This window comes from Sorghum bicolor, chromosome 8 (assembly GCF_000003195.3).
Source record: "Sorghum bicolor cultivar BTx623 chromosome 8, Sorghum_bicolor_NCBIv3, whole genome shotgun sequence".
NCBI classification, from domain to species: Eukaryota; Viridiplantae; Streptophyta; class Magnoliopsida; order Poales; family Poaceae; genus Sorghum; species Sorghum bicolor.
The window spans coordinates 12,886,663-12,914,382 of record NC_012877.2 but is presented as its reverse complement, the minus strand read 5'-3'; the positions used below and the strand labels follow the sequence as shown (position 1 = coordinate 12,914,382).

General features: G+C 49.2%; 1 protein-coding gene across 1 annotated transcript; it reads right to left on the bottom strand.

Annotated features, from left to right (window-relative positions):
* On the bottom strand, positions 1,336-22,558 carry LOC8084222 (12-oxophytodienoate reductase 1). The gene is made up of 4 exons (XM_002441981.2): positions 22,400-22,558; positions 22,051-22,325; positions 21,288-21,461; positions 1,336-2,428 (listed from the first exon to the last, which is right to left on the bottom strand). The coding sequence occupies exons 1-4, from the start codon at positions 22,468-22,470 to the stop codon at positions 1,827-1,829; spliced, it is 1,122 nt and encodes a 373-aa protein (XP_002442026.1). The 5' UTR covers positions 22,471-22,558; the 3' UTR covers positions 1,336-1,826.

Here is a 27,720-nt window from a genome sequence, read left to right as displayed (position 1 = left end):
CCCTCCTCAACCGTGCTGGCCGTCTCACCCTTTGCTACTCTGTCCTTAGCTATCTTCCCCTCCACTACATGTCTGCTCTCAGCATCCCCAAAACTGTCATCAAGGCTATTGATAAGAGGCGTCGTGATTTCTTTTGGACTGGGGAGGAAAGTTGCCATGGGTCCAAATGCCTAGTCGCGTGGGAGTCTGTCCAGGCTGCCAAAAAAACGGGAGGCTTGGGATCAAAGACCTTGAACTGCAAAATTTCTGCCTTCTAATGAAGTTCATTGACAAGCTGTTCAGTAATGCTGATGCCAATTGGAAACATTGGTTGCTCACCACTTCCACCCCTTTTGATGCCCACCCCCAAAGCTCCACCGGTTTTCTGTGGCGAATTATTAATGATGAGCTAAACACCTATCGATCTATCACTCGTGTTGAGGTTCACAATGGCACAACCACCTCTTTTTGGTATGACCACTGGCTCCCGGAGGGGCCTCTCTGTTCCACCCATGCTGCCCTCTTCTCCCACACCACCTTCCCTAACATTTCGGTGCAACAGGTTTTCCTGAGTGGTTTTGATTTGCGTCTTCGCCCCCGGCTCACTAATGCTGCTAGCATCCAGCTGGGCAGCCTTCTTGATGTGTTGCAGGAAATCAATTTGGACGGGGCACACGACGTCCGCGTTCTGAAGCTTACTGGGCGTCCATACTCAACAAGAGCTGCATATACTGCCTTGGACTCCTCAGGAAATGTCAACGACATACATGGTGTCCGTATTTGGGAGACAAGGCTGCCCAACAAAGTTAAAGTCTTCGCCTGGCTGTACTTCAAGAACCGTCTAAGCACAAGAGTAAACCTGTTTGCGAAGCACTCTGTCGACACCGAGACCTGCGAGCGCTGTTCTGCTCAAACTGAAAGCAGGGAACATGTCTTCTTCGTTTGCCGGGAAAGTGCTGCGATCTGGAACACCATTTGCATGCCCCAAATTGTGCGGCTCTCCGATGAAGATGTCTGGACAGCAACCACTCCATCAGGACTGTCCAGGACGCTTTGGCCTTTCGTCCTCTTAACCATCTTATGGCGTATCTGGGAAGCTCGTAATGGGCATATTTTTCGTAATGAAACCTTCTGCGTCGGGTTGTACTGACACGGGTCAGTGATGACCTTGTAACCTGGCGTAAGCGCCTTCCCCCAAACCTCCTATACGACTTGTTAGCCTGGAACTTGTACATCCGTAGCTGTATCATAAACTTTTCTCCACGCCCCGGTGCCCCGGGGAGTGTACATTTGGAATGAGAAGGTGGGGAAGCTCTCCCCCCGTTTATGTTTCAAAAAAAAAATATACAGTTGAAGTGCTCAACAGATAGATTAACCATGACGATCCAGACCAGTGCAAAATTCTGGTGACAAGCTAAGGGGACGCATCCACGGATAACATACATACAATTTTTTTTCCAGAATTACACAGACACAGACATACTCACCCCTGGGGGCATGCTCGGCGATGGTCACCTGCGGACCTGCTCATGGGTACGACCTCGTAATCAACGCCGGCCTCCTTAAGGCACAGCAGCACCCGCACCATCCATGGCGACACGGCCCACTCGTACACCTTCATTGGCACCATCGATGTATGGTGGCTGCAATTAATCTTTTAGGGTAAACATATTGGTAGATACAACTCAATACGGGTTATCGTGCATGATAAGCAATCTCCTTTCCGGGTTATTCAGTGTCTTGGGCACAAACAAAATACAGAAAATACAGACATATCATGATTACTATACTACACATGCTGTACCCTAAAAACCTGGCTCTAAATCAGCAGGGAACATGCCAATCATCTAGAATTGATCGAGGAATGGGTAATCAGTGTAGCCAACCACAGGATCCGAGGTGTAGAAGGTGCTCCTGTCATACTTGTTCAGCGCGGCCTTCTTGGCAAAACGCGCCGGAAGATCCGGGTTGGCCAGGAACATCCGGCCGTACGCGATCAGGTCGGCATAACCATGGGCGATGGCGGCGTTGCCTTCCTCACGGTCGTATCCTCCGCTAGCTATGAACGTCACCCGAAACGCCCTCCTGAACGGCAGTAGCATCTGCTGGAGGGTCATTTTGTTGCCGTCCTCTGGGTTCACCCGCATCCTTGCCTCTACCATGTGGCAGTAGAGCACGCCGAGCGGGTTCAGCGTCTTGTCGATGACATGAAGCCCAAGCGCCTCTGGATCAGAGTCATGGCAGTCCATGTAGTCGGCGAACGGAGAGAGGCGCACGCCCAGCCGGTCACCGCCGACCTCAGCCGCCACAGCTGCCGTCACCTCGGCGGTGAAACGGCATCGGTTCTCCAGGCTGCCCCCGTAGGCATCGTCACGGTCATTGGTGCTGTCCTTCATGAACTGGTCGAACAGGTACCCGTTTGCCGCGTGGATCTCCACTCCGTCAAAGCCTTTTTAGTCACAAGAGTAGGTCAACTGTTAGTAATTTTTTTTATTAATTACTCCCTGCAAAATGCATGTAGTAGTTGCTCCGTCATAAATATAAGTATTTATTGTGATTTATTGTAACTTCTAATTTGTAGTGAAGATTATTAACACCTGGCACATTAAAAAAAATAACTGTAACTCATGGTCAAAACGATCTTTGCTTTCAAAGGAATGTACTATAAGGCATCTATATATATTACCTAACTTCCCTCAATAGATATGTATATTACCTAACGGTTTCAAGTTATAAATTGTTTTGACTTTTGTAGATCCATAAATTTTATATGTAACCTTGAATACATTCAAAATATCTTATATCTTGAGGCAGAGCTAGGAGGTTTTAGCCTTGTCCACTACTAGAGACTTTTAGACAAAGGCGGAGATCAATTATTTGGTATAACCCAGCTCTTGTGTCATTCTAGAATTTGGAGATATACTCACTGTACATTCGTCTTTTAGCCTTCACTGATTCCACCATAACTATGGAATTTTCTTGGTACTTTCCTAGTCACTAAGTAAGAGTATACTCTGATTTATACTTCTATCAGTTTAGGCTATAGTGTAAGTCCATGCCAGAGATATATATCTGTCACAAGATTGATTAGTTATGTGATTTTACGTGAGGGTTTGGACTGTTGGAATTGAACTCATTTTAATAATCATAATTTATACACATAATAATTAACCTAATCTAGTTGTATTAGATTATATTTGTGTATTATTATCAGCTATACGAGAGAGATACTTAAGTGTTGCAATTCTATCATATGAGAGCGTGTTGAAGAGCATGTTACGAGTTGCAAAATAAAAATATAAAATAGTGATTTATATGAATTTAAGGTAGGCTTATATGTAAACTTTGAAAAGTGGTGTAATGTCAAATTCCAAGCCAAATAGTTTAACTTATTAAGTATAATTCGATTCTGTTTGCATGGTAATTCTCTCGAATATAGACAAAGGAAAATACTCTTTTCGAGCATCTAGATCAGTTAGGGTACAAAACCATTAAAGTCGCAGAAATTGGAATAGATAGATCTCAGGGTTGTAGCTCTCGTCGTTTTAAATTAATATGTGGATATCTAGCGTTCGATTAATGATTATAATAAGGAGAATTTAGATCCCGCTTGGCACGGCTTGACTTCATCAATGAAGCTGTTTTTTGGGCTTCAGCTTCATGAATAACTCTATCGATGGAATCAATTTGGTAAACCGTTTGGCAAAACAGCTCTTTTCTTAAAATGTGCTCTCATAGAACGCCACGTAGGATGAGGTGAAACAAGGAGAAGCCACTATTTTTACCTCTTCACACCCCAGAAGCTCTATGAGAGTATGTTTTTACGAACTTCGTTGGTGGAGTCATTCTATTTTATCCCATTTGGCACAAAACAGCTCAAAACGGCTTCTGAAAGCCGCTGGAGGAGCTGTGCCAAATGGACCTTAGATTATTTGTGTCATGGTCGGGTGCACTATTATTCCACGCGCCGCCGAGCCCGTGACTTACGCCGCAACGCCGAGCGCGCGGAACGTGCGGTGGGCACGCACGTGGACATGCTAGGCGTGGTCACCGCTATTGGCTGAGTTATAAATTAGAAATAGCTTTCTATTAATAGTTTCTAAACTAAAGGAGCATGTTGCTCTGGTTGGTGAGGCCGATGGCCATATATTCTCGTAGCAGACATTTGGTTAAGGTTAAAAGATATTACCAATTTAATCTCCTACCACTCTCTCTAAACCAAGCATGCGGCGAGGGTTCAACCTCACCGGAGAAGACGGATCAAGGCTACAAATTCCGTAGCCGAGGTCAAGCTACCCGAGGGTTTAACGTCTTTGACAACGTGGTATCACGGTCTCGTCGATCCTCGCCGCCTCGCTCCACTTCTCCAACCGCCGCTGCCCCCACATCCCCACCACCAGCCGCCATGCTGCCGTCTCCAGCCTCGTCCTCCGTCACATCTTGTTCCTCCACCATGGGTGACAACGGCGACCTCAAGGCCACCGTCGAGGCCCTCGCCAAAGCCGTCACCACCCTGTAGGCCACCGCCGAATCCAACGCCAAGGCACTGGTGGCCAATGCCAAGGCGATTGCTGCACTCACATCGGACTATTCCTCCTCGTCGAGCCACAAGCTGCCTTCTGGTGAGCATCACCAAGACTAGCCGTTGAAGTTCTAGAGGATGGACTTCCTGCGGTACGACGACAAGTCGGACTCACTCATCTTCATCAACCACTGCAAGTCGTACTTCCACTAGTAGTGGATCATATAAGAGGAGAAAGTGTGGATGGCACCCTACAACCTCAAGGAGGGAGCGCAGTGTGGTACATCCAAGTCCAAATGGATGAGGGCACCCCGTTGTGGCGCTGCTTCAAGGAGCTACTCCACCTGCAGTATGGACTGCCCCTTTGTGCGGCCCCCTCTTCGAGCTCGTTGACATCGCCACCGCCGAGGACGCCACGACCGGGGACACGGAGGCCCCGGTTTTATCCCTGCACACGATTGTTGGGGTCCTCGTCTGCAACACCATCCAGCTCTATGTTCTCTTGCCTGCCATGTTCTTCATGACGCTCGTTGACACAGTCTCCATCCATAGTTTCATCAGGGAGTTGGCTGCTAGGCGCACGGGCCTACCCATTGAGTTGCACCGAAGGCCTACGACGACAGTGGAAAATAATGAGCGCGTCTCCTACCTTGGTGTGATTCGACAAGCCCCGATCCTCATCGATAACATAGCTTTCCATGTCGACCTCTTCATGATGCCCCTAACTGGGTATGACATGGTCCTCGACACGCACTAGATGGCCACGTTGGAGCCCATCGTCTGGAATCTCATCGCCTGCACCATGATGTTCTAGCAGGACGGGCGCACCATCTGTTGGTGTGGCATGGCACCGCCTACTGCGCTGGGCCTCCATGCCGCCACAGCTGATGAATCCCTCCTCCTAGAGGGGCTACTTGCCTCCATCGATGACGTCTTTGTCGAGTCAAAGGGACTGCCTCCAGTGCATGCCCATGACCACCACATCGTCCTCAAGCCTGATGGGGCATCGATGACTATGCGGCGGTATCGGTACCCCATGGCCCACAAAGATGAACTTGAGTGGAAGTGCACCACCATGATTGAGTAGGGAATTGTCTGCCATAGTGACTTGGCGTTTTCATCCCCTGTCCTCATCAAGAAGCTAGAAGGGTCATGGTGGTTCTACGTCGACTACCGTGCGCTGAATGCCCTCATAGTGAAGGACACATTCCCGAGTTCGGTCGTCGACGAGCTCCATGACACCCAGTTCTTCTCCAAGCTTGACTTGTGCCTCGAGTACCATTAGGTGCGCGTGAGGTCGAAGGACATCCACAAGATGATGTTTCGCACCCACAACAGCCTCTACGAGTTCCTGGTTATGTCGTTCGGGCTGTGCAATGCCCCAACAACATTCTAGGCTCTCATGAATGATGTACTCCACCCATTCTTATGTCGCTTTGTGCCTGTTTTCTTTGACGACATCTTGATATATAGCAAGTCTTGGGCAGACCATCTTCATCATCTACGCGTCGTCCTCACTTAGTTGCGCCACCACTGCCTCTTTGGCAAGTGCTCCAAGTGTGTGTTCAGCCTAACTTCCATCTCCTACCTCGGCCACATCATATCAAAGGTAAGTGTAGCCATGGATCTGGCCAAGGTGTAGGCCATTCACGACTGGCCGGTTCCTCGCTTGGCGCGAGCGGTGTGCAGCTTCCTTGGCTTGGCAGGCTACTACCACAAGTTCGTTGACAACTACAGCTCGGTCATAGCACCACGAACAACCCTCCTCAAGAAGGATGGCTTCTCCTAGAACGACGAGGTGGTCGCTGTCTTTTGGTGTGCTCAAGGTTGCGTTCACCTTGGCACCCATCCTCGCCATGCCGGACTTCACCAAGACATTTGTCGTTGAGTGTGACGCCTCGTCTCATGGCTTTGGGGTGGTGCTCATTCAAGACGGCCACCCAATCGCCCTCTTTAGCCGACCCGTCGCACCCCACCATTGTACAGTCGCCGCGTATGAACGGGAGCTCATCGGGCTGGTCCACATCGTATGCCACTAGAGGCCATACCTCTGGGGCCACCGTTTCATCGTCAAGATGGACCACTATAGCTTGAAGTACTTGCTGGACCAGTGCTTGGCCACCATTCCACAACAACAATGGGTGGGCAAGCTGCTGGGCTTTGACTTCTCCATCAACTATAAGCCGAGTGTCGCGAACGCCATGGCTGACGTGCTATCCTAGCATGACACAATGGAGGGGGTGCACCTCACACTTTCAGCTCTGTACCGCTTCGCCTGCCATTGCCTTCAAACCTTCCGCTCTCATCTTCTCCAATCTCCTGCATCATCCTAACTCCAGCCCACATTCGCACCTCTAATGGCGAAGAGCGACTCCAGGAAGAGGGCCGAACTGATGGCCAAGGAGTGGAAGAAGTCTCGCAGCACTACAAAATCTCTTGGTGACCTCGTCGATATGGGGCTTCTGCACGGCGCAGAGCTCGGCGGCTGGAGGGCACCGGAGGGGGAGAGCTACCCCGACCCTCGCGCCGGTGAGATCGTCGTTTTTGAAGATTTCGTTAAGAGAGGCTTTGGTGTTCCTGTTCATCCTTTTCTTCAAGGTCTTCTTTTGTACTATGAGATCGGGATTTGCAATCTGCACCCGAACTCAATTCTCCTTATTTCCACCTTCATCCACCTGTGCGAGGCCTATGTTGGCATAGAGCCGCACTTCGATCTTTTCCGGTACCTTTTCTGCTTGAGGAAGAAGGGAGCAGTTGGAGGCTCCAAGGTTGCAGGTGGAGTATACCTCAACCTTCGTGATGGGATGAAGAACCGCTACCTGCACTGCCCATGGAACACTTCCTTGACCGAATGGTACAGGAAGTGGTTCTACGTCAGGGAGGAACCGGGCAGCTCCACGTTCTGCGACGTGGGATACATTCCCGAGAAGAGGACGAGCTGGACCGACCGCCCGGAGTTCGACGGTCCAGTGGCGGATCTCATGAAGCTGATCGACTGGTCGCGCCTAGACGGGCTTGGCGTGGTCGGCAACTTCATTTGCCGCCGGGTGATGCCCTGCCAGAAGAGGGTGCACTCGGCGTACGAGTATGCCGGAAGCGCAGACCCGACCAGGATGCGGTCGGAGATCTTGGAGAAAGCGGAGGTACAACAGCTGTTGAACGAGCTGTTTAACTTCGCGGATGGGGGCTTCATCCGTGGCAGTGATCGGGTGCAAGCCTTCAAGTTAGGACGACCAGCACCAAAGGTATGTAGCAGATTCTGTTTGATCATTCGTATATCGTCTGCAGTTGACTCATCTCTGTTGCTTTTGCAGGTCGGTGATGTCGACCGGTGCGCAGTGTATGTATCACTGGCGCCGGGGATGGAAAATCCTGCGGGAGAGGTCCCGCCAGAGGAGGACGCTGCTCGGTGTACTCATTACACCAGCAGTGAGGAAGACCGAGCCCGCCCCGTCCCGACCTCCGAGGAGAGGGTAGCGGGGAAAAGGCCATTGCCGGCAGATCCCTTGCCGACACCGGAGCTGCCGGCAGATCTACCGGCGGAGAGCAGCCAAGCACCGAAGCGTCGTCGGCTCGTGCGGATCGTCGACGACGACGACGACGACGAGGAGGCTGCGCCGTCGTTGGTCCGACGGCCTCGGAGCCGCCCGGACACTGCGTCGGTCGCCACTGATCGAGTGGCCAGCGGCGCCGCTGCCCCGCAGGTTGTCGAGATGGGGGCACAGGTGCCGATCGGCCGGGCGAGGAGGAGGTTCACCGCGACCCACCGTCGGTCAGACCTGTAAGTGTTCGACTTACGTATTTTGGACTCCTCTTTTTTTTAAAAACTTTTGTTCCTGTAGTGCGGCATCGGATGTCGACCCTGGCCAAACTGCCGGCCAGGGAACGGGCGAGCCTGCCCGCGGTTCTGGGGATGCGGCCCCCCAGACCACAGAGCAGCCAACAGCTGCAGTCGCGCCTGGGAGCACCGAGGGGCTCCCGAGCGCGGCGCCGACTACAACAAGCAGCCCGACCAGGGCTGGAGAGGCTCCCCCAACTAACTCCTCAGGGAAGGGAGAATCTCCGGCCGCTCCTCCTGCCGGGGGGAGTGAAGTCCCCCCGCCGCCCCGAGCAGGAGCCTCTCCGGCTGCGGGCTCCCCAGGTCTGGTCCAAGGGCCAGTGATGCCTGGGACCACCACCGGGGGTGACGCAGCCCAGGAGGAGGAAACCCGGGCGGCCTCCGATGACGAGGTGGAAGAGATCGAGGGTCGTCCCCGTGATGGCCGCCAACACGTGTATGTGTGGCGCCAACGCGGGGATCACTTTATCGGTCATGAGGAGCTCGCCGAGTCCGAAGAGGCCGCCAGGGTGGAGCGCGCAGCCAAGCGCCTCGTCGACGAAGTCAAGGTAAGCGGCTTTTTGTGCTGCTGCGCATTCTTTTGCCTTGTCTTGCATGGTCGTTATATGCTTGCTTTGTAGGACGTAATGAAAACGGCGAAGTACCGGAAACGGTGCTTTGACCAGATAGAAGGCGTCGTGGCCGAGAACAAGGTCCTTGCCGCGGAGGTAGACCGGTTGCGGGCGGAGGTCGGGGAGAAGGTGGTCGAGATAAGTGCCGAAAAGGAGCGTCGTCTCGACCTCGCTCGTCGTTTGGCCGACCAGTACCGGCTGCAAGAAGGTTAGTCACACGCTCCGAGCAGCTTCGCTTGCTTGTATAGCTTGCTTTGCTGACCAGTTTAGGATTCACGCAGATTTGGAGGAGGAGGTGGCGAGCCTCCAACAAGAGAAGGAGCAGCTCAGCCAACAGCTCGCCGGTGCGCTGGAGTCCGGGCGGCGAGCAGAAGAGGAATTGGGTAGAAAAGACCGGGAGCTATCTGGTAATGGGTGCCGCCTTGCTGGTTGCTGCCTGCCCCTTTATTTGTCTGGTATGCCGAGAGTAACGTTTCGTTTCGTTTGCAGTGCTCAAGGTGAACACCAAAAAGCACCTGGATGACCTGATCAAGGACCGGGACTCCTGGAAGGTCAACTGTTGCCGGATCTGGAAAGGAGTGTCCCCGGTCCTGGACCTGATCAGTCCTGAGCTCCCAGAGAGCCAGCCCCGCGCGCCCCGGTCGAGAAGGCGCAACGGGCGTGGGACTGGCTCCAGCAGTTTGTGAAGGACGCCGGGGAGTTTGCCGGCGCGCACGTCCTCAGCATGGTGCGCGCCCACTACCCCCTGGTCGACTTGAGCAGGCTGGAGAAGGGGTACCCGAAGGAAGTCGGCCCACAGGAAGCGGACGAACTTCGGGGTAGTCTGCTGGACTTGTCGTCGACAGTGATCGGCGACATCAATCTGTGCGGAACGGCCACTCCTCCAGACCAGCCGAGCTCAGATAGGTCGGCCAGGGAGTTGTCGGGCGCGTCCGTTGCGGGAGATGGGCGGTCGACGCCTGCGGTCTCGACCAGCCAGGCGCCGGTGGCCCCGACCCCTTCGTCCGGGCAGCAGGGCCAGGCGGGTGGTCAGCCCGAGCAGCTAGGCCAATAAAGTAGTCTGTAGGAATAGACTAGTGTCTGCCCGTCAGGGTATTTATTGTAAACTTTGTATGTAAAGTTTGTAATAAAGTTTGCTTTTTGTCATGACTGTTGTTTTGAGCGCTGTAAGAATATCTGAGTGACGTGTCACCGTATTTGTCTTGGTTGTCGCTAAGAGCATCCGTTGCAGGAGTTTTGCCGAGTGCTGTGTGTGACAAGGTATGGGCCAAAAAATAGAGAATTTCATTATCAAAAATTATAAGATACTTACAAAAGAAAGTCATTAAAAATCTTTATGGATAGAAACGTCGCAGTTTGTCGATGTGCCAAGAGTTAGGCACTCGTGTTCCGTCTGGGTATGCCAATCTGTAGGACGTAGGTCGTGTGACCTCGGTCACCACGAAGGGTCCTTCCCAGGGAGTGGATAGCTTGTGCATTCCCTCCTGGCTTGTTTTCCATCGAAGCACCAGATCGCCGACCACGAAAGAACGGTCCTTGACATTCCTGTTGTAGTATCGCCTGACTGCTGCGAGATATTTTGCTGTTCGGAGACACGAAACTAAACGCTTTTCCTCCATGCAATTGATTTCGAGTCCTCTGGCGTTGTCGGCGGTCGCCTGGTCGAAGTGCTCGATTCTAGGAGATCCGAAGTGTATGTCAGACGGCAAGACCGCCTCTGCACCGTACACCATGAAGTAGGGAGACACCCCTGTGTTTCGACTGGTCTGAGTTCGGAGGCCCCAGACCACTGCCGGCAATTCTTTCATCCATCGACCGGGTGCTCTGTCGTTTTCGGTGTACAACCTTTTCTTTAGGGCATCAACGATCATTCCGTTAGCACGTTCAACTTGACCGTTGGCACGTGGATGTGCCACTGACACATATTTTATGACTATGCCTCTGTCATCGCAGAAATCCCAAAAAGTGGTGCCAGTAAACTGAGTGCCCAGGTCGGTGATTATGCTGTTCGGGATGCCGAATCTGTGTATGATTTGATTGAGGAACTCCACAGCCTTCTCGGAGGTTGCCTTGACCAGGGGCATGTATTCAATCCACTTGGAGAACTTGTCGATTAACACGAAGACAAACTTAAAATTGCCCGGGGCTGGTTTAAATGGTCCGATCATGTCAAGCCCCCAGCAAGCAAAGGGCCAAGACGACGGGATGGTTTGAATTTCATGGGCAGGTACGTGGGTCCTCTTAGCGAAAAACTGACATCCTTCGCAATGCCGAACCAGTTTTTCTGCGTCGCTGACCGCGGTTGGCCAATAAAAACCTGCTCGGAAAGCCTTTCCGACCGGCGTTCTAGATGCGGCGTGGTTGCCGCAGGATCCGGCGTGTATGTCCTCCAAGAGCTTGATACCATCATCTTGGGGTATGCACTTGAGCAGTACTTCGGAGCTTGCGTTTTTCCGCATGAGTTTTCCGTCGACCAGGATGTAGTTCTTTGATCGTCGGATGAGACACTCGTTCTCTGTTTTGTCCTGAAAGCCTGTCCCGTCTGAGATGTATTTGATGAACTGGATACGCCAGTCACGCCCACCGGTTGTCGGAGTGGCGTCATCTATGAGCATTGCCTCGGTGGGTTGCTTGTCGACCAGGGGGGAGCTTACGCTCGGCTCATGGATGTCCTGGACGAAAATACCCCGCGGGATTTGGGCCCGAGACGAGCCTAACTTTGACAACGCATCTGCTGCTTGGTTCTTATCCCGGACCACGTGGATGTACTCTATGCCATAGAAGTTAGTTTCCCATTTGCGAATTTCTTTGCAGTAGAGATCCATCTTCTCGTGGGTTGCGTCCCACTCCTTGTTGAGCTGGTTGATGACCAAAGCGGAGTCGCCGTAGACATAGAGGCGCTTGACCCCCAGTTCAACGGCTAGTCGTACGCCATGTAAGCATGCTTCGTATTCGGCGACATTGTTTGACGCCGGAAAAAGGATCCGAAGGACGTAGCGGAGTTTGTCCTTGTTGGGTGATACGAACAATATCCCAGCGCCTGCACCGTTGATGTTCAAGGACCCATCAAAGAACATTGACCAGTGGTCTGAGACATCTGGAACGGAAGGCTCGTTGAGATCCGTCCATTCGGCAATGAAATCGACCAGGGCTTGAGACTTGACGGTGGTGTGACTCTGGAACTCTAGGGAAAATGGACATAATTCCATTGCCCATTTCACGATTCTGCCATTGGCGTCTTTGTTGCGCAGGATGTCCCCGAGAGGAAAGCTGGTTGTCACCAGGACTCGATGGCCGTCGAAGTAGTGCTTCAGCTTTCTTGACGTTATCAGGATGGCGTATATAAGCTTCTGTATTTGTGGGTACCTGGCCTTGGATTCGTTTAAAACTTCACTTATGAAGTAAACGGGTCTCTGGACCTTGAAGACGTGACCTGGTTCATCTCGCTCGACCACGATTGCCGTGGAAACAACCCTGTCGGTTGCAGCAATGTAAAGGAGTAGGTCTTCATTGGGCTGAGGCGCTGTGAGGACAGGCGGTGAAGTGAGGAAGGTCTTAAGCTGAGTGAACGCAGCGTCGGCTTCCTCTGTCCAAGAGAATTTTTCTGACGCTTTCAGTAGTTTGAAGAAAGGGAGGCCTTTTTCTCCCAGCCTTGAGATGAAACGACTGAGGGCGGCCATGCATCCGGTTAGCTTCTGAATATCCTTGACGTTCTTCGGTGGTCGCATGTCGAGTACGGCTTTGACTTTTGAAGGGTTTGGTCGTATGCCGTCGCGACTGACGACGTTGCCGAGCAGTAGACCGGAAGGAACGCCGAAAATGCATTTCTTGGGGTTGAGCTTCCACTTGTACCTATTGAGTGCCTTGAAGGTTCGGTCTAAATTGTCGATTAGGGTGCTCGCGTCCCTTGTTGTTACAACCACGTCGTCCACATAGGCCTCGACGAGGTCATCGCGAATCTCGTCGTGGAGGCATTGCTGGATGGCCCTTTGATAAGTGGCCCCAGCGTTTTTAAGTCCGAAAGACATGGTAGTGTAACAGTATGCGCCGAAGGGTGTGATGAAGGATGTTTTGATCTGATCTTCTTCCTTTAACGAGATCTGGTGATAACCAGAGTAGCAATCTAGAAAGGAGAGGAGTTCGCATCCGGCCGTTGAGTCGACCACCTCGTCGATGCGAGGAAGACCAAAAGGATCTTTAGGACAGTGTTTGTTGAGATCGGTGTAATCAACGCACATTCTCCATTCGTTATTCTTTTTGCGTACAAGAACCGGATTGGCGAGCCAATCGGGATGATACACTTCTTTTATGAATCCGGCTGCTAGAAGCCGTGTTATTTCTGTCCTAATAGCCTCCTTTTTGTCACGAGCGAACCGTCGCAGTTTTTGCTTGATTGGTCTTGCGGTCTTCGAGACGTTTAAGGAGTGCTCGATCAGGTTTCGTGGGACACCGGGCATGTCTGCGGGTTTCCATGCGAAAACGCTCACGTTGTCCCTTAGAAACCTGACGAGCGCGTCTTCCTATTTTGGATCCAGGTTAGCCCCGATGAGGGCTGTCTTCTCGGGGTTGCCTTCGACCAGCTGCACTTCTTTGTGCTCCTTGGATTTCGAATTCTTTCTGGCTGTCTCCTGCTCAGGTAATCGGAGCTGGTCGGGAGGCAGCTGTGCGGCTTGGTTTGCTGTTTCCGCCATGCGGATTGAGAGGTCAATTGCCTCGGTGATCTTGAAGCTTTCTTCTTCGCAGGTGTACGCAGTGTAGACGTTGCCTCTGATGGTTAGGACACCCTTCTCCGTGGGCATCTTAAGGACTAGGTATGAGTAGTGCGGGACTGCCATGAACTTTGTCAGCGATGGGCGGCCCAGTATGGCGTGGTAGGTCCCGTCGAAATCCGCGACTACAAAGTTGATGAACTCCGTCCGGAAGTGATCGGGTGTGCCGAATTGGACAGGCAATGTTATCTGTCCGAGGGGCACCGAACTTTGACCTGGCAAAACCCCCCAGAATTGGGCGTCGTAAGGTTTTAGTTGTGCCGGTGATATCTTGAGGGCGGGGAGGCTGTTGCGGAAAAGGATGTCGATGGAGCTTCCCCCGTCCACGAGCACGCGCTCGAATCTGATGCTATTGATGCAGGGATCAAGAATCAGTGGGAAACGTCCCGGCTCTGGGATAGCGGCCCACTGGTCCTTCCTGCTGAACGAGATCTCCCTGTGGGACCAGGCGGGAAATTTCGGATCTGCGATCAGCCCGTCCGTGCTGTCTATGTTGAGGCAGACTCTCTTTAACAGCTTTCTTTCTCGCTTGGACTCAGTGGAGACCTTGCCCCCGAAAATGGAGTGGACCACGTCGGTGGGGCTGACGTATTGGTGTCGGGGGTCCCTGTCTTGGTCCTCATCCTCATCTTCGTGGTCGTGCCCGTCGCGTTTGTTATTTTTCTTGGCGGAGTCCTCTTGGGCGGCCCGCCGTGTATAGATACTTTTGAGGACGCGGCACTCTTCCATGGTATGGTTAGACTTTGGGTGTAGCTGGCACGGTCCCTTCAACGTTTTGTTGTAGTCGTCTTGGTAGTCCCGTCGTCCGTTGGGACGTTTGACCGTATTTACTTCGTGGTCGTATTCACGAGGGCGCTTTCCTCTGAAGTCGTCACGGCTGTCGCGCCGCCGATCCCAACCCTCTCGGTGATCGCGGTTGTCGGAGCGGCGGTGATTTCTGTTGTCGTAGCGACCACGACCGTCATCTCGCCGAGAAGGCTGGTCGGGGCCTCTCGCGTCGTCTCGGATTAGTTTTTCTGCGTCATCAGCATCGGTGTAATTTTTAGCCGTGGCGAGGAGCTCTGCTACCGTTGATGGGCGCTTACGCAACAGCTTGTTCCTCAGCGCTTCATGGAAACGCAAGCCCTTGATAAAGGCTGATATGGCCTCGTCATGAGAAATCTTCGGGATTTTGAGGCGCATATCCGAGAATCGTCGGATGTAATCGCGCAGAGGTTCATTCTTCCTGTCTCTTATCCTTTCAAGGTCATACTTGTTTCCGGGCTGCTCGCATGTGGCGATGAAGTTGTCGATGAAAGCCTGTCGTAACTCTTCCCAAGAGTCGAAGGAGTCCTCGGGCAAGCCGAGAAGCCACTGATGACCAGCCTGGTCGAGGACTACGGGGAAGTAGTTAGCCATGACGTGCTCATCTCCTGCCGCTGATCGGACGGCGATTTCATAGAGAGTGATCCAGTTCTCTGGATTTTCCTTGCCGTCGTATTTTTTAAGTTTTTCGAGCTTAAAATTGCGGGGCCACACGACCTGGCGGAGGTGTGAGGAGAACTGCCTTAGGCCCGGAGGACCGTGGGTCGCATCGTACTCGATGCGGCGCAGGTTTTCGTGGACTGCTCTCTCTACGGCGCGCCTGTTGATGCGGTCCCGGGCATCTTTGGGAGGGATGTTGTGGCGGAGATCCCTGTGTTGATCTTCTTCTTCTTGGCCGCGTACGCGGTTCTGCTGGCGGCGGCAATCGGCGTCCCGACCACCATCGTCGCGCCGTGAGTCCCCTCGACGGTTGTCGGGGGAGCGGTTGCGGTGACGCCTGCTGGGTGAGGCCCGGCTACGATTAGTCTGGTCGGAGGCGGCTTCCGTATAAGAGACGTCCTGGACTCTCTTGAGCAGAGTGGCTGTCTGTCCCATTGCGGCGATCAGGTGTGCTCGGATGCTGGTCCGGACTCCCTGGCACTCGGGGGTGTCAGGAAGCCGATCCAGGTTGGCCATGGCGACAGCCACGTTGGCGCTTGGTGTTTTGTAGACCGGCTGGTCCCCGACCATGTCAAAGGCATCGTTGAGGTTACTTGGTGGCATCTGTTGTTGCTCGTCCGCACGCCGTCGGGCGCGATCGGCATTACGCTGTTCGCGGAGTTGCCTCTAGTCATCTGTTTCTCCGTCAACAGCTGGTTCGTCGGCGCTGACATTGAACACGATATCCCCTCGCCGGGGGGGGAATATCGGGAATCGGTCGAAACCCGGAGGGTGTGAAGGAAAATCCAGGTCGTAGCCCTCGTCCTCGGTGTTTATAACCTCGGTGGGGACGGAGCCGGTGCTTGAGTTGGTGCTGGAAACCTGGTCGTCCCGTAGCTCTCGGATTGTCACCATGTTGACATGGTGGCGATTGTTCCTCGTCGGCGACCAGCCCGCTTTGCTGAAAACGGATTGGACATGCTGTGAGTAAACAGAGGCCGAGTTGTTCAGGCCGCGAGGATAGTCTTCCTTTTTGAGCTCGACGGATCGTCCTGAGGGGGTTGAGGTTATCGTCAGGGACGTTCCCAGCCGTTCGTGTGTGGCGACACGAGTTGGCCGGCGGGATTTCGAAAAATCCGCTCGAGCAGCTTGGTCGGGCCGGCGCAGAACTCCATCTATTAGTTGGGAGACTTCGAGTAGCTTGGAGTCAGCGCGATCGAGCGCTTGGAGGAGGTCCGAGCAGTCGATCTCCTTTCCCTTGTAGAGTGGGAACGGTGGTCGGGAGCTTGGTGCCGTCATGCGTGTGGTCGGAGACGGCGTGATCTCAGATTGGATCTGGATCTCTTTCGGAACCGTGGTCGCGAAGCCGCCGCTGCACGTCGTCCACGTGATCTGGCCGACGGTGAATGTGAGGCCTTCGGGCACGGTCGCGGAAGCTGGGATCGTGACCATCTTGTTCGCCGGAAAAGTTGCACGCACACCCCCTACCTGGCGCGCCACTGTCGACGAAAGCTGGTCGGCAGTCTACCTTGGGGTATACCCACGGTAGTAGTTTATCGGTAGACGGTGCGCAAACTACGAACTCGATGTGACGCAAGACACGGACAAGCTTTTTATCCAGGTTCGGCCGCCGAGTTGGCGTAATACCTACGTCCTGCGTCTGGTTGTATTGATTTGTGTTGAGAGAATATGATGTCCTAGGGGGGTCCCTTGCCCCTCCTTATATAGTCTGGAGGACAGGGTTACAGATCTAGAAACTAATCCTAGTCGGTTACAATTGCCATAGATAATTCGATATCAATTCCTATTCTAACCGACTAGAATCCTGCTTGATCTCCACGTCTTGTTTCCTTGCGCGAAACTCCGGGCTGTCTGATCAAGCCTTGAACTCGTCTCGTAGTGGGCCGAGCTTCCTGGCTGAAGTCTGGCCGTAAGGGTATAGGGGTTTATACCCCCACAGCTTCGACTCCATTGACTGCCTCTTCTAAGCACAGCAAACCGACCTGGCTCTCATTGCTCTTTCCGAGGACATTAGCGCCGGCTCTCGTAGGGCGCCTAGGTCAGTCATAGATGGCATGATCCGGTTTGTCGTGCGACTATACATACCATGAACCTCTCCGTTGCTCCACAAGATCATGGTGGCTGTCCACAAGGACAGACACAAGGGGGTTCAATGTATGCTACACTATCTGTGACATGACTTTCACTTTCCGAACATGAAGTGGCTAGTCTAGGACTTGGTGTGCATGTGCGTCGTCTGTAGCAATACAAGTCCGAGCACTGGCATTCGGCTAGCCTCCAGTTTCCTCTACTGGTGCCTCACGGGGTTTGGACAAATATTGCCCTTGACTTCGTTGAAGCGCTTCCACGCATCTGTGGCAAGTCCATCATACGCGTCCATGGCAAGACCATACTCACCCTGGTGGACAGGTTCAATAAGTATTGCCATTTCATTTTACTGGCGCATCCATACTCCACCGAGTCCGTCGCTCAGGTATTCTTCACCGAGATCATATGACTACACGACATGACCTAGTCTATGGTGTCAGACAGGGACTCAGTCTTCATGTCGATGTTCTGGGGTGAGCTCATGTGTCTGATGGGTACCAAGCTACACATGACAATGACGTTCCATCCTCATTCTGATGGGCAATCGAAGGCTGCCAACCATGTGATCATTATGTACCTACGGTGCCTCACCGGGGATGGGCCACGATGGTGGCTAAGATGGCTGCCGTAGGCAGAGTTTGTCTTCAACACTACCTACCAGACATCGCTACAGGACACGCCCTTCTGTGTCGTCTATGGACACGATCCACCATCCATCCGGTTATATGAACCAGGATACATGAGGTGGCGGCTGTCACCAACAACATGGAGGAGCGTGATGAGTTCCTGGCCGATATTCACTACCGGCTAGAAAAAGCTCAAGTGACGCAAAAGCTACGCTACAACAAGGTGCAACACCATGTCGAGTACCAGGTGGGCAATTGGGCGCTCCTCTGTCATGGCAGCGTGTGGCGTCCTCGCTTCCCCAGGCTGTCATCGGCAAGCTCAAGCCATGCTTATTCGGGCCATACCGCGTCACTGAGCTAATCAATGACGTCGCTGTCCGCCTCACCTTGCCGCCCCGCAACCGCATTCACAATGTGTTCCACGTGGGGCAACTCAAGAAGTTCTAGGGGCTGATGCCGGATACTCCTCCTCCCCTACCACCTCTGCATCATGGCACTGTTGCCCCTAAGCCAGAAACATGTTGTAGGTTTCCAGCTGGCTCACGGGGTGCACCAGGTTCTTGTCCAGTGGAAGGGCGAGTCAGCAGCATTTGCAACCTTGGAAGATATCGAGCCATTCTGCACAAAGTACCCACAGTTCTAGCTCAAGGATGAGCTTCTCCTCGACGGGGAGAGAGATGTCATGGTCGGGCGCACTTATTCTAGGCATTGTCGAGCTAGTGACGTATGCCATGACACGGAGCGCGTAGAACACACGGTGGGTGCACGCGAGGACGTGCTAGGCGTGGTTACCGCTAGTGGCTGAGTTGGAAATTAGAAATAGCTTTCTATTAATAGTTCCTAAATTAAAGGAGCATGTTGCTCTGGTTGGTGAGGCCTATGGCCATATATTATGGTAACAAACATTTGGTTAAGGTTAAGAAAGATATTACCAATATAATCTACTACCTCTCTCTCTCTCTCTCAACCAAGCCTGTGGCGAGGGTTCAACCTCATTAGAGAAGACGGATCAAGGCTACGGACTCCGTAGCTGAGTTCTAGCTACTCGAGGCTTTAATGCCCTTAATAACTTGAGCCATTGGAGCTCAAGGAACAACTCTTAGCAGACTGCAAGTATATTAAGGTGCAGATGTTTCTGTTGCAGCTGGATTACTAAGCAACAACTAAACTCTGCTTGTGTCACATACCTATCACATTATTCTTTTAAGTGGAGTCGCTCTATATCTAGTTAGATAGCAGGTGAAGTCACACATTTATCGCTCTAGCTCTAGTAGATAGAGGCACGGACACATCACTCGAGATCTAGTAGGTGGAGTCTTATGCACCCATCATTGTAGGTCTAATAGATGGAATTACCTTCACCCATCACTCTAGTTTTGGTAGGTGGAACCATGTGTACTCATCATTGTAGCTCTTGTGGGTGGAATAATCATATGCAGCTATCACTCTAGCTAATTTTAAGTAGGTGTAGAATCACTCACACAAGTTGTGAGTAACCACCTTTGTAATTAATTCAGATGCTTGGCTCTACAAATGATATTTTTGGTACGAGTGTGTTAAGGCCGGTCTCAATGAGAGTTTCATGTGAGTTTCATTTGCATTGAATAGGTTGCCTCATAGACTTTTTTATGACATGGCGGTGTATTTAAGAAGAGAGAGAGAAGAAATTGGTTTCATCTAGATGAAACTCTCTTGGCACGATTACAACTCTCTATGAGTCTTGCAATTAAATGCCTATGAAACTATGAAATGAAACTCTCCATTGAAAGTGGGTGTTTCATCCAAGTTCTATTTCATTTCATATGACATGGCAGTCTTAGAAACAATGACATGAAACTCCCCATTGAAACTGGCCAAATAATTGATCGCATCTACAACTTCTGATCTTGAATATTATCACGGTCATAGGCCTCCACTACCAGAGATGCACACAATGACATTAATGTCCTTAAACATGTAAATAGGGTGTCAGCATTTCAACTCCGGAGTGATGCAGCCCCATCAATATTTCAATCTGCTACAAATTTCCCAGCTTAGTTCTAAAATGACATATTAGGGCCTTGTTTAGTTCACCCCGAAAACCAAAAACTTTTCAAGATTCTCCGTCACATTAAATCTTGGAGCATATGCATGAAGCATTAGATATAGACGAAAATAAAACTAATTGCACAGTTTGTTTGTAAATCACGAGATAATTCTTTTGAGCCTAGTTAGTCCATGTTTAGATAATATTTGTCAAATAAAAACGAAAATGTTACAGTTACAAAATCCAAAATTTTTTCGAAACTAAACAAGGCCTAGGTAGGTATGTTGTGAGTTAATGGATCGCTTTTACCAGCATTGCATTGACATGAATCTTATCACAAGCATTGCGGAAATTCCGCAGGCCTTATTTAGTTTCGAAAACTTTCGTTTTTATTTGACAAACATTGTCCAATTATGGAGTAACTATGCTTAAAAGATTCATCTTGCGATTTACAGGTAAACTGTGCAATTAGTTTTTATTTTCATCTATATCTAGTGTCTCATGCATGTGCCGCAAGATTCGATGTGACGAGGAATCTTGAAAAGTTTTTAATTTTTAGGGTGAACTAAAGAAAGCCTTAGTTCTAAAATGACATATTAGGTTGGTATGTTGTGAGTTAATGGATCGCTTTTACCAGCATTGCAACTCCTTCGTTTAATGACCCTACCAAGTCAACAATTTTACTTAGAGCATCCCCAACCGTTTTGCAAATAGACTTTGCATTCATGTATCTGCAAAAAAGTCTTAAAAACACCTATTCAACGGTTTGGCATTTGGACTTTGCAATTTTGTTAACTTGGCAAAAAGAGGAGAAGGATTGGCATATATGCCAAGCCTGTTCACACTTGGCATTGGGAAACTGGCGCGAAGTCCGCGTACGGCTACGGGTTGAGGTTGCGCGAGTTTGGCGACATCCCGCCACCAGACTTTCCTGCAAACTGCCCATCGGTCTTCCATCAACGTTAGGTACTCCATCGATGCCCTCCCAATTAATTGTTTGTGTTTTTGCCTATCGGTCTTCCATCAACGCCACGTACTCCATCAATGCCCTTTGGATCGTTTTTGCCGGCAAAGACTCCAGCTACCAAACTCCGAGCGGCCATGCACAAATGTCGCGACCTCAGTGCCTCGGTGGAAATAAATTTGCCGCGAACATTCACCCGACGCGCTGGGAGGAGAAAAGCTCGGCAAAAAAATTGTGTGTGTCCATAATTTTCTTTTTTGCCAAGTGATTAATGCCAAACCATTGGAGATTTTCTCTTTTCATCTTTACTATATTTTTTTGAGACTTGGCAAACTCCCTCATTTGCCAAACTAATTATGCAAAACGGTTGGGGATGCTCGGTGGTTTGGTTATTACTTACCAGCTTTGATGGCGTTTCTGGCGGCAATCCGGAAGTCGTTGACGACGTGTGGTATCTCCTCTGTTTCCGGTCTTCGAGGCACCGCGAAGGTGTTGACGACGCCGGCATGGCTCACCTGCGGTGGGATTTGCTTGTCCGTGCTTGAGATCGGTGCCTGCCCATTTGGTTGGAATTCTGTCGTCGAAAAATTAAACCGATCATCAGATTCAGAGGTTACCATGCATACTAGTACTAAGAGACCACCAGAAGATGCGTGGACGATGCGTTGCCACTAAGGATGAAAAGCGAACTAAAATATTCCGAAAGGATTGTTTTCGTTTTCTATATTATGATACCATTTTTGAATTTTGTCAAACATAAAAAATTGTTAATTTTAATTGGTTTCACAACCATTTTGAATTATTTTTTTTACTCTTTAATTCCTAAAATGTCGAAGTATTCTGATTTTCGGACCACGTTCGTTTTTTATATTATAATTCCGTTTTCGACTGTTTACGACTATTTTCATCCTTAGTTGCCAGCAAGCGGAGAGAACATGAGAAAATGTCATAGAAAAACGACCAATTTCAACCAGAATCCATGAGAAAACTAAGAACAAATTTATTAAGAGCCTGTTTGTTAAGGCATTCCTGGCCTGAAATGGGTCGAAATATTTTCAGCCCAATATAAAATATCGAATAATTTCAGACCCGAAATAGTTGTAGGCTGTTCCAGCCGAGAAACGAACCGGCCCTAAGCCAGGGGCACGACGACGGTACGGTACCTGGGGCGGAGGCTCGTCCGGTGTGCCAGATCTGGGCGAAGAAGACGGCGCCGCTGGCGTGGACGGCGTCGACGATGGGCTTCCAGGCCTCCACCTGTTGGTCGGTCCACAGCCCCGGAACGTCCGGGTACCCGCGCGCGCTCTCCGACACGGCGCAGGCCTCGGCGATGAGGAGCCCGCCCGGCGTCGCGCGCTGGCAGTAGTAGACGGCCATGTGCTCCGGCTGCGGCACGTTCCCGTACGCCCGGCACCTCGTCAGCGGCGCCAGCACAACCCTAATTAATGCATGCATCTTTAATCTTTGTTCATGTGTAATGATAACTCTATAATAATAGAAGTAATAACTAACCTGTGTGCCAGGTTGAACTCGCCCATCTTGTACGGTGTCAGCAGAGGAAGAGTCGTCGACTCCATCTCCATCCCTCGCAGAGGTTGCCCACGGCCAGCTAAACGGAATAGATGCTGATATATGGCTAAAATTTAGCGAGGGGAACTAAAAATGTTCTTTGTGTGGTGCCAGCTGCGTGTGCTGGCTGGACATCAGCTGCGCCGGGATTTATAGAGAGGTGCTGCGCGTGCCGTAGGACTATGAGGAGACGGAGTTGTAGTTGTACTTGTCTTATCTTACTGCAGGAGGTTCCGTTCATACCACACAAGACCGCAGCTTGGACTGTTAAGTGTCACTCTCGGACGTACTCACCTGATCTCTGTCATATATCCATGAGAATTCAAGAGCCGTAGGTGGAGCAGCCGGCCGGGCCGGGGTGGATGATATAGCACGAAATTAAAACGGCCGGGCAAGAAAGGAAACCACCGGGAAAAACCGTGTGTAGCCCATAGATCGAGAAAGAAGATGTCGAATAAATAGCATCTCTAGCCATGGCGTGGCCGCGATTTTCCTTAGCAGTAGCACGACATAAACTCCGGATACAAGAGATGACGACCATCCGACGAAAAACTATATGCATGGGCGACCAACAACAAACGGTTCCTTGATTGAAAAGGAATAAACTAGGCCTTCAACTTGAACATATATCTTGACTTGCTTTAGGCCTTGTTTAGTTCACCCTTAAAACTATTTTTGTTAAGATTTTTTGGCACATCAAATCTTACGGTACATAGAATATTAAATCACACTATAAAAGAGTGAGTTTTTTCTGCTAGCGTAATAGCCGTCGGATCTGTACTTTGTGCTAGATGAGCCATAAAAAAACGTGATCTTACATCTTATCATCATCACACTATAAAAGAGCGAGTTTTTTTTAGGGAGCTCTCCCTCTCTAATAACCGTTCGATCTAAACGTCGTGCTATATGAGCCTTCCGTCACCCGTGATCTTACATTACATAATATAAGATATAAGATTCCTCCTAAACCAAGATTCCTCCTAGATTCCAAAAACGAAATATAATAGTCCATATTTGCGTATTGGAGTCCAATTCCAATCCGCATGCATAGCTTTCCTGATTTTTTAAGTCCAATTCATTAGCCGTTTCGACTTTTTTAATTTCAAGAAAGAATTAAGAGCATATTTTCTTTTTACCGTGCATGCTTAAGATCGGGCATGCAGGATCACTTGTTCTAGAATATACATACAAGATCTACCGGCAATAGGAAGTCAAATCAAATTGAGATATATTCACGCCAATTTTAAAAAATCAACCTATTCATGACAATGTGGTATGAGATGACCCGTATGGATTCTCCTGCGTGAATAGCGTTGATCATGATTGGTCTTTGAGTCAATCGGCAACGAAACAAACTTAATTGGAGAGGCTAGAGCTGGGTTAAGGAGAAATCTTGGTTTAATAGGAGTCTTGTATCTTTCATGTAAGATTGATTTACCTTTTTAGGTATACGAGGAATCTTGGTTTAGAAAAAGTTTTACATTTTACATATAAGATTACAGATGACAATTGACTCATATAGCACGACATATAGATCGAACAGAGAGCCTCCTTGAAAAAACTCACCGCCGCTGGCCGCGGATTGTTCGAAAAAAGAAAAAAATAATATACATCAAGATGCATACATGCAACTAATAATTAAATTAATTGGAAAAAGAAAAATATGGATGCGTGGATGCAACTATAATAAATAACATCAATATTAATGCATGCTCGCGTATGTATTAGCAATTAAAAAGAAAAATAAAATTTAAACACACGTGATTTTATTTATTATGATAAACAAGGAAGAAAAAAACTAGCAAACGTTTTACATTGTTTATAGTACCATATTATGAATGAATAAGTGAAAATAAAATCAAGGAACAACTGATAATACAAACACGTGCATGACGCACATGCATATTTGCTAGTATACATAAAAAATAACTAATTACACGATTTGTATGTAATTTGCAACACGAATCTTTTAAGCTTAGTTACTTCATGGTTAGACAATGCAATAATTGTCAAATAAAAACAAGAGTGCTACAATATCTTAAAACTTTTCAACTCAACTAAACGGGCCCTGTTCCCATATGTGCTAATGTCTGGGAAAGAATAATAGTTGTAGTTGGCTAACAAAGGGCATCAAGTCACAAATAATATAGCTAGCATGATAAACAATTATCTATAGTCTATAAACATTACGATATATTTGTGGTTTACTGGCATTCTATTACATCATATATAATATATAAAATTTAAGTCACAACTTAAGATTTGGGACCAACAATTAACAAAAATTCAAATATCAAAATGCCAACGTCATGTGGCGTTTGTATATTTATTATCACAAGCATATAGCATTGCTTTATTATCACAAAATCTGACATGACAGAAAAAAGTCACAAAATGAGATTTGGTCTTGTAAAGCCCACGTAGCTCATGGGTTACAAATACTGGTTGGCCATTATTTATTTTTGAATTTTTGGCCACTTTTATGATTGCAGCATGTAAAAATTTCCAGCCCACATCAATGCAGCCCATATAATTTTTTCAACCCGCACAATTGAACCCATATATTTTTTTCAACCCACATATTTCAGCCCAATTTTTTTAACAGTCCACAAAATTCTGCCCATATTTTTTTCAGCAGCACATACAATTGCATCTATATAATTTTTTCAACACATACAAAATCAGATTCACATGAATCAACATCTCCACAAATGGTTGCAATATACAAGCATTTCACATTCCACAAGTTTTAAAATGCAATATCATTACATCCATCCACCAATTTAATACACATCAAGAGTCTCGTCTCAAATTTTAACTTCCTACTACATCTAGAGCAGTAGGAGCACATATGCAAAAGTACCACAGCGGCCATAAGGTCAGTGTCACCAAAATATCATCAAGAGCCTAATTAAGTATGAGAGCTTACTGCTGAGCATTAGGTAATGCACACTTTCTACCAAACAAGGAGTGAAGCAAGCTTTGGATTTCACTTTCTTGCTACCTCAACTTCTCAGTTTCATCTTTATTCTTCCTTGTTGCTTCTTTTTGGTTCTCTACTTGCTTTTGCAGATCTGCCATTTGTGATCGCTTTCCTGCTGATCCCATCTTCTCAGCTCGCAATTCACTGTCAAGCTCATGTACACCATCATTCATTGCAACAACTTTGGCATCTCTCTTCATCTCTGTAGATTGCATGCCAACATTTGAAGAAAAGTTGATTTGGGTAGAACATGAGCTATAGCCTGATTAGGAGTGTTTGGATCGTTGCCTTCTTCTGCTGGTTGAGCAACATGAGGCCTCCATTTTTGCCTAGAAACAATAACACTAATAAATTCAAATTTCTATGTAAGTTATGTATGTGTCCAGAACAATATATATGCAATGATGTCTATATAGAATGCAACCTGGTGGAAGAAATGACATGGTGTATATGGAATGGAACCTTCTATGCTACTGTCCAGGATATATTTATCCAATGATGTCTATATGGAATAAAGATATCTACTAATCTGCTATGTTATTCATCATAATAACAAGATAGGGAAAGCTACTCACAATGGCATCCTTTACATTCTCATTAAAACCTGCACTACACCATGACCCACTTTTCCCTACACTCATGTGTTGGCAAATCATAGGTTGTACCAACACATTATTTGTTGGCAATTCTGTCATCTTTTAGCGTCCCCTAAACTGTCGCCAAAAGTATTGTAAGGCAACATCTTAACTGTCGGTGTTTCTCCTCCCAACGAAAAATGTGTCGGCAAAAGTTTGCAAACAAGAAAACTGTCGTCGTAGCCTAATGAAACCACAGTCGAAGTGTCGTCGAAGGGTGAAATCAGAGGTTTCCCAAATATATAGGCGTATGCGCGGGAGATAGAAGTGAAAAAACAACAGCGCGCTAAAACTGAACACACAGCGGGAGCGAAATATCCATTGAACAGGCTTTTCATTCCATCCACCCACGCGACTCAAGTCAGCCTGCCCAACCCGTCGTCCAGGACGTCGTGGCCCCAAAACCACCGCCCAACCCGCCGTTGCCCAAGCTCCCCAGCGCCGCCCCAGCTCCCCACCGCCCGTGCTCCTCACTGCCCCAGCGCCGCCCCAGTTCCCCACCGTGCCAGGTCCCCACCATCCCTGCGCCACTCCAACGACACAGTGCTCCAGATCCGCCACAGCAACACACCGCGCTAGAGCTGCCCCAGCGTTGGCCCAGGTCTCCACCGCCCCCAGCGCCGCCCCAGCTGTTGATGCGAAAGTAGATCTGCAAACACAAAGGACTAATACCTGATTTGATGTTAAGGCGTGCCAGCCGATTTGACCTTACAATCGACAAAGGTGGTAACTCGAACACTTTGGTCCCGACAACAGCGATGCGCCCGGATGTCACGGCCAAGAGGTATTCACGCGGAACTCAAGAACTCGTCGAGATTGACTCGAAGAATCCCTAAGAACTCGTAAGTAAAAGGAAAAATATGCAGGGTGACGAAGTCGTCGAAAAAGTAGATGCTTGAATAGATGTAAAGACTTGTATTTGATTGATTGTGTGTCTTCTTACATCGCTACGGGGTCTACATTTATACCCTGCCCAAAAGAGTTACAATCAGACACGACTTAGGACTCGAATTCCAAATTGAACGGAATCCGTATATAAAACAAACTCTAATAACTATGGAAAACACTAATTTATCTACCACAACTGATCGGCACACCATCACCATCCGATTCGATAATTCCTGCGCCTCCCTTCGTGACCATCGGCAAATCACCCTTCGTAGTCATCGGCAACCATCAGTATCAGTCATCGGCATAGATCTATCACTACTCTTGGACTGTGGCCACATTCTTTCGTTTCATCATCGGTATCAACCCTCATCGGCAACTCTTCTGTCAAGTCACCATTTGTTCGCCTGCCGATCTACGCTTCATTAACTCCCAGATACGTGCCCAAAGATACGTGTCCAAAAATGGTGTCAACACATGCCCCCCAATTTCGGAGTATAAAATCATTAATGCTCCGAAATTCTCCTGAGTAATGATGTCTTTCTGCAATTACTCCCTGCTGACAGTAGTTAATCACCAAATCCAAACAACCTCAGCTCGATTCTCCAACATGCTCCTCGAATCTCTCAACTTCTCGAACCAAATCTCCTAAATATACGTTCATCGGCAATCCTCTCCTCCTAAATATACGTTCATCGACAACATTTCCGTTAGAGAGGATTGCCGATGAGCCGACCAGGAGATCTTGCACAGTAAGA